This window comes from Hippichthys cyanospilos, chromosome 15 (genome assembly GCF_059441005.1).
Source record: "Hippichthys cyanospilos isolate Australia breed blue-spotted pipefish chromosome 15, RoL_Hcya_1.0, whole genome shotgun sequence".
NCBI lineage: Eukaryota > Metazoa > Chordata > Actinopteri > Syngnathiformes > Syngnathidae > Hippichthys > Hippichthys cyanospilos.
In genome coordinates this window covers 18411490-18432282 of record NC_142383.1, presented here as the reverse complement: position 1 = coordinate 18432282, position 20793 = coordinate 18411490, and the positions used below count along the sequence as shown (strand labels likewise).

General features: G+C 46.0%; 1 protein-coding gene across 9 annotated transcripts in view; it reads left to right on the top strand.

Moving 5' to 3' along the window:
- The first annotated feature begins 8426 nt into the window (after positions 1-8426).
- The window catches only part of rapgef1b (Rap guanine nucleotide exchange factor (GEF) 1b), a 38961-nt gene continuing 26594 nt past the window's right edge, over positions 8427-20793 (top strand). For all 9 annotated transcript variants that reach the window (XM_088435543.1, XM_088435539.1, XM_088435538.1 and 6 more), the window contains exon 1: positions 8427-8755. In XM_088435543.1, the coding sequence (XP_088291669.1) occupies positions 8728-8755 (28 nt within the window). In that variant the 5' untranslated portion in view covers positions 8427-8727. The remainder of the gene's footprint in view (positions 8756-20793) is intronic.

The following is a 20793-nucleotide window of genomic DNA, read 5'->3' as shown; positions in this document are numbered from 1 at the left end:
TTTTTGTGTGAGGGTTTCGTTATTGGTGTCATTACTTAGTATCGGTATTAGTACTGGTACTGGGATCGGTTCTGAAAGAAGTATTGCACATGATCACTGTATTAGCCAATAATTATATGATCACAAACTAAAAATTAGAAAATTGCCAATTTCACGATTTCCTTCATGCGTTTTTCTTTACAATCATTTCAATATTTTCTGTGTAAAGTGGTATTGGTACTTGGTATCGCCGACTGGTATCGCTGAAAAAAAAAGCATGTTTTCTCCGCTTTTTCAATGAAAACCGGTGTTTTTGGAGACACAGCCCAGACTAGTTAACCGGGCTGCCGGTGACGAAAGTGGATTTTTTTTTTTTTTTTTTTTGCCGCTTGATTGTGAGTTTAAAGGCGCGTGCGCGCGCGCATATGTATGTAATGTAGCCGGTGTCTCCCTGTCACCGAGCAGCAAAAGGAAGCCCGCTGAATACCAAGCAGACATTAAATATTCTTTTTGATTGCACGCCGCAGATGCGTATTGTGGCCCGGGGGAATTTTTTTTTTTTGCTTTAAAGCCAATGTGCTGTACACAAGCACACAGTTTAACAAGTGGTCCTCCCCCGGCCCCGCCGGCGCTTTTCCCGCCGCTGCTGACAAATCCCAAGCAGCGCATCCGCCCCTGGACTGGGCGGGGCTACAAAGGGAATTATTGACTTATTTAAGGTGTTTGCGGAGGGGGGAGGGGCTCGTCCCGACCTTGCGGACGGCGGCGCGGGAATGCTAATGTCGGTCGGGCCAAAGTCCCGGGCCCCGTTCCGGCTCGTCTTCTGCCCCCGGAATCAAGGTTGCGTTTGAAAGCGGGCCGCCTCTCATCTCAAAGGCTCATTAGGAGGCCGCAGATCAAAAGGGCGGCCCGCCGGACTGACGGGACGGCCCGCTCGCTGCCGCTCTTAAGTGGCGGAGGCGCTAGTGCGGAGCTCGCGGCCGGGCGAAGTCTTTGCGGCGCTCCAATTTGGACCTTTTTGTCCAAGGGGTTTTTTGCTCGTCTTTCAACCGCTTAGGACATGTGACCCGTGATTTACTGTCATTTTTTGGAACCGGTTCGGTGCCGAGTACGGACGTTTATCGCGCTCCGTTGACGACGAAAGACACTTTTTGGCCGGTGAACGTTGACTTCTTTCAGCGCCGAGCTTTATCGGAAAAGGGATCCACTGGAGGGCCAGTATATTACGCGTTTTCGCTCACAATATTGTGTGCTATGTCTATGTACGTAAATACTGCCATATGGAAGATTGACTTCCATTCTTCAGTTAGAATTGATGTAGATAACTGTGTCGTAAGTGTGGAAACACTGCCATCCAATGGTCACAGTTAGCACTACAACGCTCAATTGGCGTCGTAATAGATAAGCGTTAGTCAAGGGTGTCAGCTACCCTCCATAAAAAATGTATTTGAACCGGTTAGTTATTACCATTTCAAAACATGTACACACAAAAGGATTTTAACCTTTTCACTGTTAAAAAAGTATCTTTTGTCGTCAAAGAAGCCCAAAAACGTCTATGGTCGTCAATGGCACTGAATGACTTAAAACTTTTTTTTAAATTGTTTGTTCCTGCCAAAATTGCAAGGTTTATTTTCTTCTAGATGGTCATCTTCCCCGTTGAACCGAGCTTCATTTGAAAAGTCACACCGGCGTTCACTCGACAGGCGATTGCGGGAGCCGGGAAGAAGTCGACACGTTCGCGCGCCTCTGCATCCGATTGGCCAATTAAAGGCAATTTAAGGTGCCCGGCGTGAGGGGCCGCCGGCTTAGCGCTGAAAGGCGCTAACTAGGTTAGCGTGCCTCCACGAAAACGTCCATCAGCGTGGGCACGCTAGCTAGCTGGCGCCGCCGCGTTTTTCCCTTTCTTTTATCTTCCCTCCTTTTTGCTGGCTTGCCGCTCGGCCGTGGCGAGATAATGAGCGCAGTTGTTTCCTGTTTTTTTTTTTTTTTTTCCTTCCCTGTCCATGTCCTCCTTTTGCGCCAGAGTGCAAATTCATCTTTCGGATGTTTTACACGGGAATCAGCATAATTCCTTGGCTAATTTCGGCGCTTCTCACCTGCGCGCAGTACATCAATCGGACTCGGTGTGAAAATATAGCTTGGTTGGCCGACATATGCCCGCAGGATTTATTTTCCCAGCGTCGTGGCAGAATTAAAGCCACGTGCGATAAGTTTGACCATTTTTGGGTCAGTTTCTTCCGCGTCGTGCTCACCGTATTTTATCCAAGTGATAACTAAGCGATTGTTCAACTATGATGTGTTGTCACCATCTGGGTGAAATTTCGGCTCCCTCGTGTCATCTTTGAATGCGTTCATGCCTTTTATGTAAAGATCAATGGATTGGATAAAATGCGGACGACGTTATACAGGCGTAAAAAATAAGGCCAAAGTTATGGATTATCAAATTAGTTGACAACTATTTTAAACCTTGTGTTTTATTTTGACCATTTTGGGGTCATTTCCGCATCATTCTTGTAATTCATTTTTTTTTACGAGAGATGAAGAGATGAGAGAGAATTTTGACATGTAGTCACCATCCAAGTGAAATTTCAGCTCCCTAATGTCTCCTTTAAATGTTTTCCCTTCAATGCAAAATGCCTTCCACGTGAAATAGGATTGGCCAAAATACTGCACAAAAGTTAAATAGTCCAGAAAAGCTAGGTGAAATTTCAGCTCCCTCGTATCTTCTTTGAATGTTTTCCCTTCGATGTAAAGATCAAAAGATCATATATATAGATCATATATATATATATATATATATATTTATTTTATTTTATTTTTTCTCCAGCAGGGTACTCGGGGTGACTCGATCATCGGGCGGAATAAGGGATTTGAAAAGGATGGGAGCGGTGACAGCCCTATCCCGCTCCCGTCACTTGGTGACCTCGCCTCCAGTAGGATCGATACCGCTGAGCTGGTTGCTCCGCCCCCTCCCGCTCCTCCGTGTTTCCGAACCTCATTGCACACAATCAGGCGGATTAGAGATGCTAAATTTCCCACAGGAGTGGCCGGGCGCTTTTGATTATGTTTATCTATCAATCCGAGTCGGCTCGCGAGCTTTTTCCCATCAGCGTGACAAGGAAGCGGCGTTATATACACTTGGCCGCGTGGTCGGCTTCGCTTCTGACCCGCGTTGAGTTTTGTGTCTTTTCTCGCCAAACGTGTTTTCCTGCAGTCCCGCTTAAAATGCTAACGAGCTAAACGCATACAAGGCATGACATGCTAACATTAGCTGGCACGTTATCCGCAATCACAAGTTGTTGGATCAACAAACTCATTTTGGCCATGTTATCATAATTAACAACAGTCATCCGTCCTCACTAGAAAATGTAATATCAACAGCGGCCACAGGTGGCGCCAAAAATCAAAGATCGAGCCAAACGAAGCACAAAGGATAAACTAAAACATCATTATTTCGGGTGCGGCCTCTGCGGCCCGGTACCGGGTAGCGGTTTAATAGATTGGCGGGGGGGGGTGATCTTATCTTGGCCCCGCCCACAAAGTTTGGGCCTTCCGTCACAGTCTTGCGCAATCGTGCATGAATCCTCACTGGCGGCCTGGCGGGCCTTTCTCGCCGGGGCGTCGCCCCCACAACGGAGCAGACGCTCTCCATGCGTTGTCACCTCCTTGAGAAGTGACGCGCTCCTGCTGCGGGGGGACGCTGACGCACGCTGGCCAAGATGTGTGTGTGTTTGTGTGTGTGCGTGTACTTTCCACAACAAGTCAAATCTTCCATTTCAAATCTTCTTCAAAGTAACTCGGAACTACTAAGACGATAACAAGCAAACAAAAAATAACTACGATAAATCAATCAATCCCAGGGACCTCTTTCAATTTTATTCAAGTTTTTGCCTCAAGGAGGCGCTCAAAATGGCTGCTACTAAATGAATGAAGTACTCAAGAAATCAATTATTTCAGTGAAATTACTTATTCAAGCCCAAAGACGTGTTTTTACGTATCTTAGACGTTCAATCCCTGCTACTTTATTCATCTATTGTTTTTTAAGTAATTAAGTACGAGAGTAAATGGCACTAAAGTAATAGATTATTTGGTAGTAATTTTGGAAAGTAAAGTAATTAAGTAGTAGCTACAGAAGGCTCCAAAAATAGCTGGCACTAAATGAATAAAGTACTTAAGTATTCAATGAATTTCATTGATTAAGTACTAAAATAAATGACTATTTTAGCTAGTTAGGTACTAAAATAGCCAATTACCTTTGGTAATTAAGTGACTTTTTTTTAGGTAATTAAGTACTAAAATAAAGGATTACTTGTAATACTAAAATAACAAATTTTCAAAACAGAAAAAACATTGAAATGAAAATATCCATACCTGGGATTGAATGTCCGAACGTAAAAAATTAGGATTGAATGGGTTACTTTTGATTGATGGAATTTTCTTTTCTTTTTATTTCTTTTTAGATTTGGCGTCAACTTGAAGTGGGAGTGACAAATAAACAGCTCGTCCTCATATTTGGAGGTGTGAGAACAGACGCTATGGAAAACTTTCAAGATTTTTCTTGGTTTACGGCACGGGGGAGGCGCAAAGCTATTTTCAACATGTTCTTCTATGCTCTGGCTGGATGTTGAAATTTCAGACGCATCCCCCTTGTGCGTGTGCATTTACACCTCGGCCAGTTGCAAAAGCCCCCCCCCCCCCCCCCCTCCCCCCATGGCTAACGGAGGTGCGAGTAAGCGGGAATTTTTTGGGTGGTTAAATGTCAGTCAGGAGATGTTTTGAAAGGAACGGTCCAACAATGACCATTCCGCCGCATGAATAATTGCTGGCAAGCCCGGCAAGTGTCGGCGCCGCTCAAAACATTCCCTATTTTCTTCTGTGTGTGTTTGTGTGTGTGTGTGTGTGTGTGTTTTTTTTTTCCCGGTCTTTGGGCGCGACCTTGTCAGCACGCTCGGCAGTGACAGAGTGTTCCACTCTCATGCAGTATTGAGCAGGTTATGACCCAGACATCTTGTCCTGCTCATCCAGCACCTCTCCATCTTCACTCACTTGGCGCACATTCATCTTAATCCCGCTATGGAAAACCGCAAAAGTAGGCCACACGCCTGTGTGTTTTTTTTTCCCTTTTTTCGGTTAAGTGTATCCACTTTAAGTCCGGCTGATCCCGATGCTGGCGCTACGCGCTCCTTGTCGGGACAAGAGGACGTGACCCCTAGGCCAAGGTTAACAGAGCTTGGCGCCATCCTAATTGGCTCCTGTCTTTGGGGCTGCACCGTGAAGCCACGCCTCCTTCTGCTTGACTGATTTATTCATCTACAATATGCTTTTAAATTCAATTACTTTAGTACTAAGAGTACACTAAAGTCACAAAATTAGGTATTCGAATCCCTGAAGCAATTGATTGTTTTAATGTAGAAAGCCAATGGTTATTTTTGTAATAAATGGCCAATATTTAGACACTCCTTCAGCACAATGCTAGAAAAAAAAAAAAAGAGGTATAAATGAGGACCTGAATGTACTTGAATGTGTGGACTCCTGAAAAACACAAAGACCCTGAATCCTAAATCAAGATATGTTTGTAAACATCAAAGACAGTTTAGTCATCAGTTAATTTAAAGCACCTGTTTGGAAAAAAATAAAGAAACAAAGTCCATTCAGAGTCTTTACTAATCCAAATGAACATAAAGACCGTTTTGCATCATCAGTGTCTTTTAAAGTTTTCTGAATATCAAATACCTTATTAGTCTTCCATTAAATACTACAGTAATTGGAATCCTAGATTAATGGATTTTTTTTTTGGTGAACTTCAAAAACCATTAGCGTCAACATCAAAAAAACATACTCTTCAATAACCTCATGTGTACTCCTTTCTAAATTCGTTTAACGTTCCATTTTAAAAGAAATGGCGCTAGAGTGCTGGCCTTTGTTTGTAATTAATCATCATCATCATCAAACTTAAAAGGCAGGCCAACATTTCCGGCGGCCACCAACTTTACATCACGTTTCATTATCGACGTATCCGACCAAGATACGACGCTCTCATAATTAGTACTGTACCGCCATCTTGTGGCCAAATCCATAACGGCAGAATTGTCTTTATACTGTAAGTCACACTAAGTACTTATCACAAGCTACAGCTTTTTATTTAGAACACTTTAACATATAAATAATATCATTCAATCATTGAATGATGACGTTTAGTGAATACAGTATTGCATTGGATCTTATTAAATGTTATAAACTTAATGTCGGAGCCGATGACTGCAGACGGCCAACAGGTGGCAGCAGAGTCACGTTGCAGCACAATGAAATGTACAGTAAGGTCTAAATGAGCAGGTGAAGCTAGAAACCCCGAAAAAGCGGCTGGAGTTTGTCTTCCATTATGCCTACACCAAACTACATTACGTCATCTAAGACGTTCCACACTATAGAGTTTGGTACTTGTCTCTATTTCGCTCCCTTTCTCTGTCTCGCGGTTCGACACCTGCAGATTTACAGACTTGCAGTTTTTTTCACCAACATTTTGAAGGTATTTTCCCCCCTATACAAATAATTGAATATTTATCAGTGTTTTCTGACTGTTTTAGGGAGGCGTTTTAAGCGGGTTTTGCTCATTTGTGGGTCCCTCTCTCTACGCCAATGCATTTTAAAGCCACACGTGTGAGTGAGCAAGGACAAAAGTATGAGTTTGTCCCCCAAATCAGTTTGTGGGGAGCAGCCAAGAAAGTAATGGAGCGTAAAGAGCGCATCTCGATCCTGCCCGGACAAGTTCACCGAGGCCTCCATTGTTTTGCATGTGTGTGTGTGTGTGTGTGTGTTTATTTGTAGCCTCGGGGAAGGTATTCCGATTCCCGTCCTGCGCAGCGAACATGGGCGCGGCCTACAGGCGGCTCGATTGATCCAATATGGGCCAAATAGCAACAAGGCCGATCACTTATTAATAAACATGTGACGTATGCGCGTGTCGGCACTTGAACGCGCCTTTCACAAGCTGACCTAGATCACTCCAAGCAATGAGAAGAATCTTATGTGAGGTGGGTCAATAATTTATGAGTAGGATAGAAAGGAAAAAAAAAATGTTGTTTGTGTTCGCTCTTCACAGCAGCTGTTTCGATGGCGAACTTATGAATATTTTCAGCGATAAATGCTGAAAAGCACTACAACTGGGGATACATGAGTAGATTACATATTCTATACATGGATGTGTAACACTCTATAATGTCAGTATGCCTGCCCAGAACACCTTTTATTGACACCCCTGGAAATAGTGTGTGTTTCAACACCCACACTTTTCCCAGTGGAAAAAAAAATCCACACTCAACTATTTGGGTCCACATGCAGAGGATTTCGACCCTCTACTAACATCCTTGGGGGCACACTTTTCCCAGTGGGGGGGAAAAAAAAAAAACTTTGTAAACACCCACATATTTGCTCATGAAATGCACTCAAAATTTCTGGTTCCATGTGCAAAGAAATGTGGGTGTTTCAACATTGACCCACATGTTTCCTCAAAGTGCCCCCCCCCCCCCCCCCCGCCCATTCCTATGATGACGTCCTGGGTACACATCTTTCAACACCCTCACTTTTCCCAGTAAAAAATAAAAATGTTTTAAACGCTCAGGTTTTTGGGGTTGAAATTACCCACAATTTTGGGTCCATGTCCAGAGAAATGTGGGTGTTTCAACATTAAACAACCACTTTTCCCCAAAAAGTGCCCTCCGCCACCATTTTGATATCCTTAGGTGTACATCATTCAAAACCCACACTTTTGCCAGTGAAAGTAAAATAAAAAGCTTTGTAAACACCCACATTTTTGCTGTTGGAATGCATCAAAAACCACACTTTTGGGGCTGCATGCAGAAGAATGTGTGTTTCATCATTGAACATCCACGCATTTCCGCAAAAAGGTGCCCGCAACAAGTGTAGCTATTCTAACACCCACACCAGTGAACGTGAAAGTAAAAACTTTGTAAACACCCACATTTGTGCCGGTGAAGTGCTTCAACACCCACACCAGTGAACGTGAAAGTAAAAACTTTGCAAACACCCACATTTGCGCCGGTGAGGTGCTTCAACAACCACGTTTTGGGGCCACATGCAGAGGAATGTGTTTGTTTCAACATTGAACACCCACGTTTCTCCAAAAAGTGCCCCCTTTTTTAAGGCCATCAATTTGACTGAGAGAAACCGATATTCTTGACCACTTGGGGGCGCCGCGGGGCAAAGCAAGCAACAGGAAGCCGCGAAACATATGCGAAGACAGATCCGCAAGATCTTCAAGAAGCTTCATTCGTCCGTCACAAGTGTCAACTTGTCGTCGGTCCGGAGCTCCGCAAACTCGCCCGTCCCCTCGTTGGCTGGTTGCAATCGGTCATTCCTACCACCGGGGGTCGCTGCGGCGCCGGCTGGTCTCCGGCGCAACAGTAAGCGGGCGCCTGCTTGCGGTGCTGCTCGGTTGCCACTCGCGAGTTCACGGGTTCCGCCAGCAGACGTCAAGGCGTGCGCGTGTACGCACCGGAGTGGAGCCAGCGACCGAGGAGCGGCCTCTTTTCTCCCCCCTTCTTTCGGCCGGAGCCGCACCATGCGTGTGGAAGACGGATACGTTCTCTTGAGCCCACCGGAACCGTCTCACGGACACTACGGTGTGCGGAAAAGGAGGCAGTAGTAGTCGTCGTCGGCGGCGACCGAGCAGCTGCGAGGCGCCAGCGTTTTTGTCGGAACCGCCGCGCGCGGGCCACCGAGAGCAAGAAAATGTCGGGCAAAATCGAGAGCAAGCAAGGTAAGACTCCGTCGTGTAACGGTACTCCGAGGCCCGGCTCGGGGAGGGGAAGGGGGCGTTCATTGTGTTACGCCTGTCGGTTCGGGCCTCTTTCGTTTTGCTTTTAGCTTAGCGCCTTAGCTTTTTTCCGTTTTTGATTTTTTTTTTTTTTTTTTGGGGGGGGGGGGTGGTCTTGAGCCGGCTACCCCCTCCCCTCCCCAAGTAAACACGCGGCGGTAATGCCGGAATCGGGGTGCGTTTTCCCGGCTGGATGCGCACTTTCACTTTTCGCCCCGAACCGAAGCGAGGGTGCCTTTCGCCCGGAACGCGGGGCGTCAGGCTGCGTTTGGGGCTGACGCTAGCCGCGCGGCTAACGGTTAGCTTTGGGTTTCGTCTCGCTGACATGTAGGATCCCGAATAACACCCCCACTTCAAATGTGGACATTTGCATTCCTCGGCTCTCGAGAATGTCGTCGAATCCTGTTTCAAGCCAAGTTACAACCAACAGTACCAGTTGCAGTGACAAGTACCAACAGTCTCTACGCTGAAGAAACGAGGTCAAAGGTCAATTCATTGACATCGTAGATTCTTATATTCAGCCCTTAGGTCACCGACATTGCTCTTGGGTTCACCGGGGACCACGTGATGAGTCTGTTGTAAATATAGCTGTGATGCAATGTGATTTCCCAGGAATTTAGCACAAATGATCATTTGTAAACACAAACACTTGATGAGATTCATGCACATCAGGCGCTGCATATTTGTTTATTGTTTGTAATCTCCTTACACTTCCAACTTTGAAATACCTGCAAACATGCGTTTTTTTTTACTCAGCAACACGTTTTTATTTGCAGATGTGTTAGAAATGAGACATAGTGTACATACAAAAACTGATCAACCTGAGTCCAAGTTGCAGGTACTTGGAGCAACTCAACTGATTTAGACTCACATCCAAATCGTATTGACTTGTCTCCCGTCAGCTTTTAACTCTCAAATCCAAGCTGACGTTTGCCTCTTTACATTTTTGTAAATTTAAAGCACATTAGTTCAAAGTGCAAGTCATGAAGACAGTGAGTCCAGTTGACCCGAGTCCAAGCTGCAGGGACGTGGAGCAACTCAAGTCATTTTGATTTGGACTCAAGTTAGCTGGAATCCAAATTGTATTGACTCGAGTTGACTTACTGCCCCTAGTCATTATTTAACTTCCAAATCCAAGTTGCTTTTGAGTCTTGCCAAGTCACAAGTTGTCAAAACAGCGAGTTGAGTCAAACTGAGTCCAAGTTGCAGGAACTCGGGGCAACTACAGTCAGTCTGATTTAGACTCGAGTCGGCTAGAATCCAAATCGTATTGACTCGAGTTGACTGCCTCTTGCCAGTCTAACTTCCAAATCCAAGTAGCCTTTGAGTCTTTACAATGTTGCCATGTCACAATTTGTCAAAACAGTGACTCAAGTCAGATGGAGTCCAAGTCGCAGGGACTCGAGTCAGTATGATTGTGTTTCACGTTGACCGAGTCCAAGTTGCAGTGACTCAAGTCCCCTTTGTGTAAGCTAGGCAGAAAATTACACAGGGTTGTCCCACTAGCTTGCTCTTGGCTAATGAAACTTTACACCCTGTCTGCTACTTTTGCATCCCCCGCTTGGACCGGCTGTCTACTGACACACACAGCAAAGTGATGCGTGGCGGACGGATGCACACAAGGGAGGAAAGTGTCACATCGTAACCACAGGGCGTCAAAATTTCCCATTGCCTCACAGGCGGATGGATGACTTGCATATCAACATCAAAACAAATAGCCTCATGAGTCAGGTCCTCGTTCAGCACTTATCCGCTCCCCCAGGCATCCCGGCGTTGCCCAGTCTCCCAAGTCTAAGAAGACCAGGAAGACCGTTATGTCACTAATTCTCAGTTGGGGGGGGGGTCATCGAAGAAAGTCAAATGACAGGAACTTTTTCATTCTTTGCCTTTGTTTAAGTTGCACTGCTTCCAGTTTAAGGAATATTGACGTAGGGTTTACTGTATTTTGTCCGATCAGAATTCAGTCTCTCTGTTGCCATGGCAATCCCTGTCTCTAATTGAGCTGTGTAACCAATAAAAGTTTTCCATCATCTGATTGCTTGCGCAGAGCAAGACTTTGATTTTCAAAATGTATCAAATGTGTTATGTTAGCCCATAGTGTGCATCTATGAGTCTAATATAACTATTTTTGGAAGTTAGAAATTACATACAGAATTTTTTTACCGATAATTATGTTTTTTTGAAACTGCTATATAAATGTCGTGTAAGAGCATGAACTGCTTTGGCCACAGGCGATGGCAAGATTTTCCACCAAATTAGTGGTGTATGTAATTGTATACGCATACCGGCATCGGGGCAACAAAATGTGTTTTTCGGGGTTCCCTTGTTGTGAAATGCTGCCAAAAATGCACCATGCAAAATGGTTGCCATAGCATGCAGACCACGAGGGGGAATCAACGCGTCCACAAAATAACGGAACTTGACGGGAGACGTACAGCCCGGCGTCACGCCTCGGCATATTTTCCCGTCGTCGTGGTAACCGTGTCCCCATGTCGCTCGTGAATCTGAATATCATTTTGTTCAATAAGAGTGAAGCCTTTCTTGGCGCCTTTTCTCACTCTCGTGTTGTTGATCATTTTCATGGAGCGTCACAAAAGAAGACTCCCTCTCGCTGTTTCAGATGAGCTGGAAAGCGCGCGCGCAGGCTTGAGTTCTCCAAAACAGCCATTTCTGACCCAAAAGAGGAGAAAACAAGTCGAGTTGTTCTCGCCGTTATCCTCAATCTCCGTCACGAAGCTAAATCGCTAATGCACAAAGAACTCTCCGAATTGACTGCTCGTCTCTCTGAATCAACCCACTGGAATGAATCATTTGTGTGCGTGTGACTTAATGTTATTCTGACGAGACAGTGATGGAAAAAGTCCCCCCCCCCCCCCCCCCCCCCCCCCCCCAAGAGTTGGCAAGTGTGACACAACAGCTTTGGCATTTGAGCGCTGCGAAGAGTTGTGTTGTATAATTAGCGCCGGCAGTCAAGTAGTAGTAGATGGCAACGGCCTATTTTGGGCCTCCTCTCGAGCTTCTCACCTATGTGGCACGTGTTTGCCGTTTCGGAGTTAGCGCAGACGTGTCGCTCATTTCTGAGCGAGGGTGTCTGCAACGGCGGTACGGAAAGGGCGCATTCTGTTTTTGAATTGTTTTCATCGTTTCACCCCGCCCACATGCCATCCCAATAAAGTGCTCATTCACTATATTGGGGTTCAGCTTTCGCCACCTTGCCGTTTCACGGCAAAATTTAGTGCAAATGTTTTGCCTATCTTCTGTGAAAGTTTCCACGGCGGGGCGGTATCCGTGTCATCCTCAAGCTGGGGCCCTCTATCATAGGGAGTTTGAGGTTTCTGCGCAGTATCTTGGATGTTCCTAGGACTGCACTTTATTGGACTGAGGCTTCAGATGTTGTTCCTGGGATTTGCTGGAGCCAACTCAGTCAGTTTGGTGGTCAGTGCCCCAAGTGCCCCCGCTACCGCGGGGACCACGCAACCCTTGACCTTCCACATCCGTTCCAGCTGCTCTTTCAACCCTTGATACTTCTCAAGTTTCTCACGTTCCTTCTTTCTGAAGTTGACGTCAGCTGGGATGGCCGCATCTATCACCGCTACCCTCTACTGGTCTTTGTCCACCACCACTATGTCTGGTTGCTTAGCCAGAACCTGTTTGTCGGTCTGGAAGCTGAAGTCCTGCTCCAAATTAGAGCTCAAGTGTGCTTACGTCAGGCCTTTTTCTTGTCAGCCCATGTCAAAGTTTACACTAAATCTGAAATGAAATGGAGAGAAATATATGTACTACTGTATATCCTAAAACGAGGGTGCAAAGGAAGAAATATCTGTTGTTTTGCGGGGAAACCCTGCGCCGAAGCCCCCCCCCCCCCCCCCCCCCCCCCCCCCCGCATGAATGCAATTTTGAGGCTCGACGGCTGCAAGCATTTCAGCCGCTCAATGAGAGACTCGTTTTTTATTTTTTTGCCCCTTTTTAGCTGCACTGTAATTATTGTGATTTGTATGGGAAAGCAAGCAGAGGGCAGCAATCGGGGCGGAGAGCCGCACTGGGAATCTATCCGCGGCACAAGCAGAACGCTTGGGAGCGACGGATGGGTCGCGCGTCCGCTCCGCCGTCCATTGCCGTCGGAAGGCGAGGGGCGAGTTGGCGCCTCCCCGGTCGACGGTGCTTTTTTGGATGTGGCAGTGGGATATGACGCCAAAGCACTACTTTTTAGCGTTTGTACATGAAGATGAGTCATTTGTCGCTGCGTGGCGCGCAGCTTTTCCCGTCCCCGCCGTTACGCCAGCTGACTGGGTGGCGGGCACCTGTGGCGGCACCGCCGGTTATCTGCCCTGTTAAAGCGCCGCGTTTGAGCGCTTTATGACTTCCTCCCCCGCGGCTATTTGAGGATCTTCCCCGGAAGAGTGGCTCAAGTGTGCGTGATGGCCATGAGCTACTTTGTGACTAATTCTCAGCAGGGCTGTGAAAAATGCCAGTCCGGGCAGCAGACGGACGCTAGTTAGGAGACGCAAAGTCGTCAGTGGCCGGCCGGGCTTCTCCCGCGGGGCCTCGCATGGGCAACGCCGGCTGGAGGAGCCGAGCCTCCTCCGAGGACACGGACTCCTCTCTACCGGGGGACCTAGATGAGGAGCACTCAGGTAAAATGATGACTAGCGGCCGCGCTAAACATACGCCGTAGTCATTTGTGTAAAAGATTTTTTTTCTGATGTAAACAAAGCCTTCGCTGTCACTGGAGGGTTAGGGTTGAGGGGTTAGGGTTATGGCTGAGAAAACATGGCCGAATGTTTGAATGGCTGATGTGTTTGTCAGAAAAAACGATGATGCTCGGCGGGGCAACGCGGTGCGGATTGTTCGGCATAAGGAAAAAGTTACCATGTTGTCCTTCCCTATTTGTTCGTCTTCAGCTCTGCTAAGTATTTGATCTACGATCAATTTTTGAACTTTATTATTTTTCGTGTACAATTGATAGCTGTAAAAACACGTGTTTCCGCTCGCGGTCGATTTGAAAAGGACGTCACATGCTCACAGCTCAGGTGAGCAAGCAGTCGCGCTCATCTTGCCAATGTCACATGACCGAAGCTAGAAAACAGCTGATCTTACGTTGTTGCATATGTGTTCATCATAATAACGATCCAGATTAGTTGTACTTTCATTCAATCCCAAAGACGTGTTTTGATGTTTTTTCCCCCTTTTTTGAGTGCAGACCAATCCCAGGTAGTTATGTTTTTTTTGTGTTTGTTTTGTTTTTTCCAAGTGGCTGGTAGTAAGCGATCCATGACTATTCAACTATTCAGCTATTGAAGCACTCAAGTAAAAATGACTTTAGGTAACTGTTAAAAAAAAGTTCAAAACTGTCCTTGGGATTGAATGGGTTGGTCTTGCACCGATTCTGAGATCTTCTACCATTTTGTCTGAAGTAGTTTTATTTATTTATTTTTTTTATGGTTGCCAGTATCAAGAGTTTGAATGCAAAATGGCCTCTGGAACTTTGTGGCACGCTGAAATGCGGCAGGGGACATTCCTCTCTGGGCTTTCTGTGTCGTGCGGCTTTACACAAGGTGCTCATTTGCTGGGCTCAAACCCTGGGCGGACCCGGCGCTGGGAGGCCGCTCCGCCGGGCCACATCCTTTCCGTGAGGGGAGGGGCGGGGGGGCACGGTCGCACCAACGTGACTGCGTATGTAGCTTTTAGCTTCGGCGCTCATATGAAGCCATGCGACATCATCTGTTTTTTTCTGGCTCATCTGCCGCAAAACTGAGTCACTAATAACAACAAAATAACAACGGACTCACTACAGCACAATTTAGCAATAAGTTGTTTCATGGTCCAATTCATTTTCTCTTGATTCGAAAAGAAAAACATACTCTTCCAACGATGGCCATAAATGAGATTTTCTGATAGCTGCAAGAATCCTGAAGTTCCTTGGCGTACCCCGGGGCCGTTTGAACCCCCGTTCGAGAACCACTGTGCTACAAAGGCACACACCCAAATGAATATTTGGTTTTTCCGGTGCCCGACAAACAAACGAATAAGCGGAAGCAATCCTGCCCCGCGTCGCAAGGTTGTGCTAGCGCTGCCGTCTTAATCCAGGTCAGCAGTACCAAAGAAATCTCACACTTTTGGCTTGCACGAGCTGAAGTCCTTTGATTTGCGACGATTTGTCGCGGGGGGGGAAGCCTGCCGCCGGCACGCGCCGTCCCCGTAATTAGGCTAACAGAGCATATTATGGCGTAATCGCGGCATTCCGCCGCGCCGTAATGCCTTGTTTGGAAAACACACCGCTGGCGCTCGCTAAATCGCCGCGTTTAGCCCCAGCGGGGATGTTGTCAGTCGGCCTTGGCCTTGACCTCCATGCTGCCTTTTTCCGGGACCAGCGTGAGTCTGTGCTAGCGCTCGGATGCCAAACTTGTCTTTGTCACGGGCTACATCGCAGTGACCCAAATTTGGGTTACATTGGGGTTTTCCAAAATTTTAATCTCCAAAAATTTAATTGCAAATGATTTCTGAGTTTGCAGAAGAGCAGGAGTGGAGTATGGAATGGACTGCTTGTAAATGAGTGCTAATATTGGATAGTTCAAAAATAGCCATATCATCTGAACTTTTATTTATTTTTTTGGATTGTATTTTTGGGGGGGGGGGGGGGGGGGGGCACTGATATCAGTAGAGTAACGGATGAGGACACCCCTAAATACAATGTACATAACAGTGTACCTTCTTTGAAAATGGGTGCCAGTGTTGCTTGATTTAATTTAAAATGGATCTTTGACGTCTTTAGCCGTCAGTGGTGGCGAACGTGTTGATTTGTTTGTCTCATATTACTCTAAATGTGTAAAAAAAAAAAAAAAAATCTGTGATGGTCAATTGGAAGGTATAGAAAAATCTTGCTTTGCCCCTCTGTTTTTTTCGAGTCAGTGCGCAAGCAGTCAGCTTGTGCTCGCCTGCGCCGGTGCGTCGGCGCATTCAGGCAGCTGCCCGTTGGAGTCGGCGTCCGAGGTAGGGGGACGCCCCACGCTCGCCGCCACTTTCCGATGGCATGCTCTAAATCAGGAAGAAGTGGGAGGGCCCGCTCGCTTGGAAATAAGTTGTCCTTTTTTGTGCGCGAATGAGTGCATCCATGGTAGTCACTTGGGTCATTTTTTTTTTTTTGACATTTTGAGCGTCTCACTCACCGTAGGACGTGTCGTTTCATCCCATGAATGACTGAGTGGTATACTTTGGTGGACTTTCTAGTTCTCCTTTTGCAACGTGAATACGCGTGGATATGAATATGCAAATGTGCTCGCACAATTGCGTGTTCACAGAATTTAACGTAGCTTCTGTTATTTTTATTTAATCTTTTTTTTTTTCCTGAAATGCTAGGTTATTGTTTCAGTCCAAAGAAATAAACGTTTTACTTTAGCGCCAGCCGGTTTACTTGATTTTTGCTGGGGTTGATTTATGAATACCAGCAGCTACCAATGGCTCCCGTAGTTCAAATGATAGACGGGCCGGGCAATGAATCACATGAATTCAATAAATTTGTAATAAAAAACAAAAAGTCACGAGGTTGAGCACTGACGCTCGATGTGACGTCCGTGTTTGTGAGCCACGATTGGTCATCACCTGAGCCTTACATGTGATGTCATTTTCAGTCAACGGCACAGCGGCAAAATCTGTTTTCAAAGGTAATAATTCTACATGAGAAAGACGATATCAAATTAAACGCAGGCAAACGACTAACCTTTCACGACTGAAAATGGCGAAATAAGTCAAGTATCCCTTTATGTACTCGTGCCACCAGTGGCTGCGTAATGCTTGAAATTCTCCGAATTTGTTGTTTTATGGAGTCTGACAGCGAGCGTCTGCGGAAGGCTCCGAACATCATCTCAGCAGATCACTTTGTTTTCAGACTTGACGGTCGCGCGGCTATTTATAGCACCCGGCGCTTCTCTTTTGTCTGTTGATTTTCACCCAAGGTGAACGCAACGTCTGCCTGTTAGTTTGGCGAGACGCTCGCTTCACTTCTCGAAATGGAACGCTGCAGAAAATATCCGAAGAAGCCACAATGGCGCCGGAATGAGCAGACTGCTCGGAACGGAGTTTTTAAAAGCAGCCTACAAAAGCGCGCCGCCAAACAGAGATTGAATTGAACTTATTCACTGCCGACCCGGTTTCGGTGGATATGGACGTCTACGGCCGTCAATGGCAGCGGATGAGTTTAATTCAAGAACCACTGCTTTAATTTGCCCACTCGGCAGACAAAAACAGAGCACGCAGAGCGGGATATCTATCATTTGCGATCCGCATAGATTGAGGGAATTTTCATTGTTATCGGGGGCTTTAACAAGCGTGACATTAAAACCACCAAATTGTGGATTTTTGCAACCGGGGTCAAACGCGCTGGACACTGTCTACAGCAGTACGAATGAACAATTTTTGAATGAGCAGAACGCTCATCGATGTCACTCGGCAATATTTACAGATTTTGGAAGTGTCGGTGCACACATGCAGTATAATGCAGCGCGTCATAAGACGACGCGGCGATTTTGCCGATAGTTTAAAACTTTTAAATTGCTGCTTATGGCTGTGATCACACAATCTTTTTTTTTCGTATGCGTTTAATACTTCGGGCCACATTGCTGCATATGGCTGCGATAACACAATCATTTTTTTCCATATGCGTGTATTTAATACTTCGGGCCACATATTACTCTTTTGTTTTGATAATAGAGGCTGCGTCCCGGTGAAAATTGGGCCCATGGGTAGAACTTTGCCTGGTCTACACCGAAGAGGCATTCAAAGCAAGCCAAACTTTGGCTCATCAGACCACTTTCTGTATCTGTGCTGCTAATTGCTGTTGGAAAAACGATGGTCTGAGGGGCCGTTAACCCGAACGCTTCAGCACTCTTTTACCACACCCTTGGGATAGTATGGTTAAGGAACAACAAGAACACACAGCAATTTAGGACCCAAACTGCTCGCTCCGTGAAATAAATAAATAAAAGATCATTGTACTCAATTGGCGCTGTTGTCCGGCCCGGCCCGGCTCTGTGTGAGTCAGGTTCTTCCACGGTCCAGCCCGCCGCCAACAGACCGTGTCGTCATGTCCACAAAAGAGGGAGCGGTGCTTGTAGAGGGACAGGAAACGCAGCCAGCGCCATCGGCGTCACGGGGGGAAGGAACGGGAGGGGTGGCTCCCAAAAAAAATGGGGTGTGTTATTTCCCACTTTAAATGTTCAGCATCACACGCAAGCCTGTCAGGAGCCCCGTTTAGCCCTGGCCTTCACTGGCATCAAAATAAACCTCACCTTCCCAAAATGACCTCAACGCTTTCACATACTTTTATGTTGAAGTAGGACCCGATGCGTGTCCGCGGCGTAGCGACCGATTTGATTCAGCGCTCGTCAACAACACTTATGTTTGTCCTGAAATCAAGTTGTGTTCATTTAGGACGCTTTAAAAAAAAAAAAGTCATTACACTGGCTTTGTATTACTGTATTTTCCGCACTATTAGCCGCACCGGATTATAAGGCACACCTTCACTAAATGGCATTTTTTAAAACCGTTTTCATATCTAAGACGCACCGCACTATAAGGTGCATAGAATAGAAGCTACGGTAGTGGCTGGGATTTACTCAAATGCACTTTTTTTTACCCAATAAACATGTCCAATCAGAAGGAAAACTTTGCGTTAAGATCAAGATTAGCCCGTGAATTCAGACAAGATCATTTTCCGTTTTATTTCCATTTGACGGCGCGCCGGGTCAATTTCCCGATCTCAAACGCGCGACTCGGCTCAATAAAGGTCAGGAAGCGGCATAGGATCCAAATATGAAAACAAATTTGCAAAGCACGCGCGTAATCTGTGTTAAAGCCATCGGCCTGACATTTTGCCCACTCGGGGATAATCTCACGCCCAAGTGGGACGCGTTCTAGCCACGTGCCGGTAAATTAGTTGATGCTTTGACCACCACTTCCCCTCGCTGCTTTTTATACCGACGTTAGTCGGTTTTACTCCAGGTGTCATCTGCTTGGAAGCGTGCCCCGCGGCATCCCGTTTTGTTTTGGACGTATAAAAGGATGGCTTAGTTGGGCGTTTGCGCTTTGTGTTTCCTGCACGCTGGTATATAGGAGGACAATTGAGCGACCTACACCTTGGGGCCGGCCGGCTCTGCTGTACGCTCAATACAGCGCCGCCGTTAACCTATATTGCAAACGCGCACTCGCTGTAGTCCAGCGAGTCCATCAAGAGTTATCAGTAGGACTGGGAAATAAATACCATTTTTAAAAATCAAATCATTCAATGGGAGTTCAATGGTGAAATTGAGATTTTGCAAAAGGTGGATACTGGATGAATAGTTTATATGACATTTTTACAATAGGTTCTAACTTCTGTGGCATTTAAAGGAATATTAGCCCACTTGGGAATTCATTTTCCTCAATGTGGCCCGCAAGCTTAAACAAGTTTGTTAACTACATTATTTTTCATGCAGAATTACTACTTTTAAAAACTTTTTTTTGTTGCTTGTCTACTGAAAAAAATATCACACGCTGAGGGTTTTTAATCACGTTTCAGTTTACGAATGTCACATGACCAGTAGGTGAGCCATGATTGGTCATTACCTAAGCCTTGAGCACAGCTAATGTCATTTTCAATCCACAGCAAATTGAGAAATGTGTTTTTAAAAGTATTATTTGTACTGGTGGAATAATTATCAAATATAGTTCTTGTCCAAATCTTTATTTTTTTATTACTAAAAATGGCTAGTTTTGCACACGCTATGAACGTTAAAAGTGATTTTGAATCAGTATTTTTTTTAAATATTTTCCAGCATTTTTAAACTGAATCTTGAAATAAATGTTCATAGGGTCGATAAAAATTGTGATTAAAAGATATTAACTGTGCGTTAAAAAAAAAAAAAACAATTACCAAATTAACTCATTCAATCCCAAAGACGTATTTTTATGTTTTATTAAAAGTCCAGACTTTCAATCCCAGGTATTTATTCACGTATTATTTTTTCCAATACTTTTCAATCGGCCGGCCGATTGTTGGGTCATGCCCCAGCAAACGGCCAAATCTGCGAGGCGGCGCGTGGTCACCGGAACGCAAATTGTGTGAAATCCGTTGTTCTGCGAGCGGCTTTGAGGCGCCGGGTCGGCGTGGTCACGCGCTCTTTACCCAGAAAGGAGGAAACGAGTCGAGCTAACCAGGCATGAATGACTGCACAGATGGAAGAAAGTATGTCGCGGGGTACACAGAGCGCGCTTTGGAAGCAGCTTTGTTGCTGTTGACCTGAAACAGAAGGAGCATTCACGCCGGGAGCCTATAAAAGCTTTACGCCGTCCGTACGCTTCCACGCGCACAGGTAGCGCCCGGCCCGGCCCGGCCCGGCCCGGCCCGGCCCGGCCCGGCCCGGCCCGGCCTCTTCGCCCAACGCGGCCGCTCAATGGAGCGTTTTGTCAAAGCCTTGTGTGAATTTGCGCCCATCGAATCCCCGACCAAGTCGCCGACTGAAGGGATCTCCTGTGGCCCGCGATGTGATATGATTTCACGTCGGCCGCTGAAAAGATACTTTGTAGGACTCGTGAATGCGGCCGCAGCGCCGGGCGGGTTCCCTCGTGTGTTTCACCACTGAATAACTCCTTTAAGGGTCGCTGAGCGAGACCTAACTCTGCTTACCAACGCTTTTTTTTTCTCCCAGCAGAGTATAGTTGTACCTTGTATATTACGGGGTTACCTTAAAAAAAGAACCCAGGCGGGAATTAGCATTTGCTCACATTTCTTTCTCATTTAATCACCCCGAAAGGTCAAACTTTCGCAGAATGGACACATAAGAAATTAATGAATAATTATTAACCAAATATAAGACGCACCCGTGTATAGTAATATTCCCGCGTGTGGAGGATAGATTCAGACGTTGGTTCAGTTTGCTCGCTTCTTTGATTAAAAATAATGCCTTGTTTTTATTGATTTCAAATAGGTCAGGTTAAAGGAGTGTCAA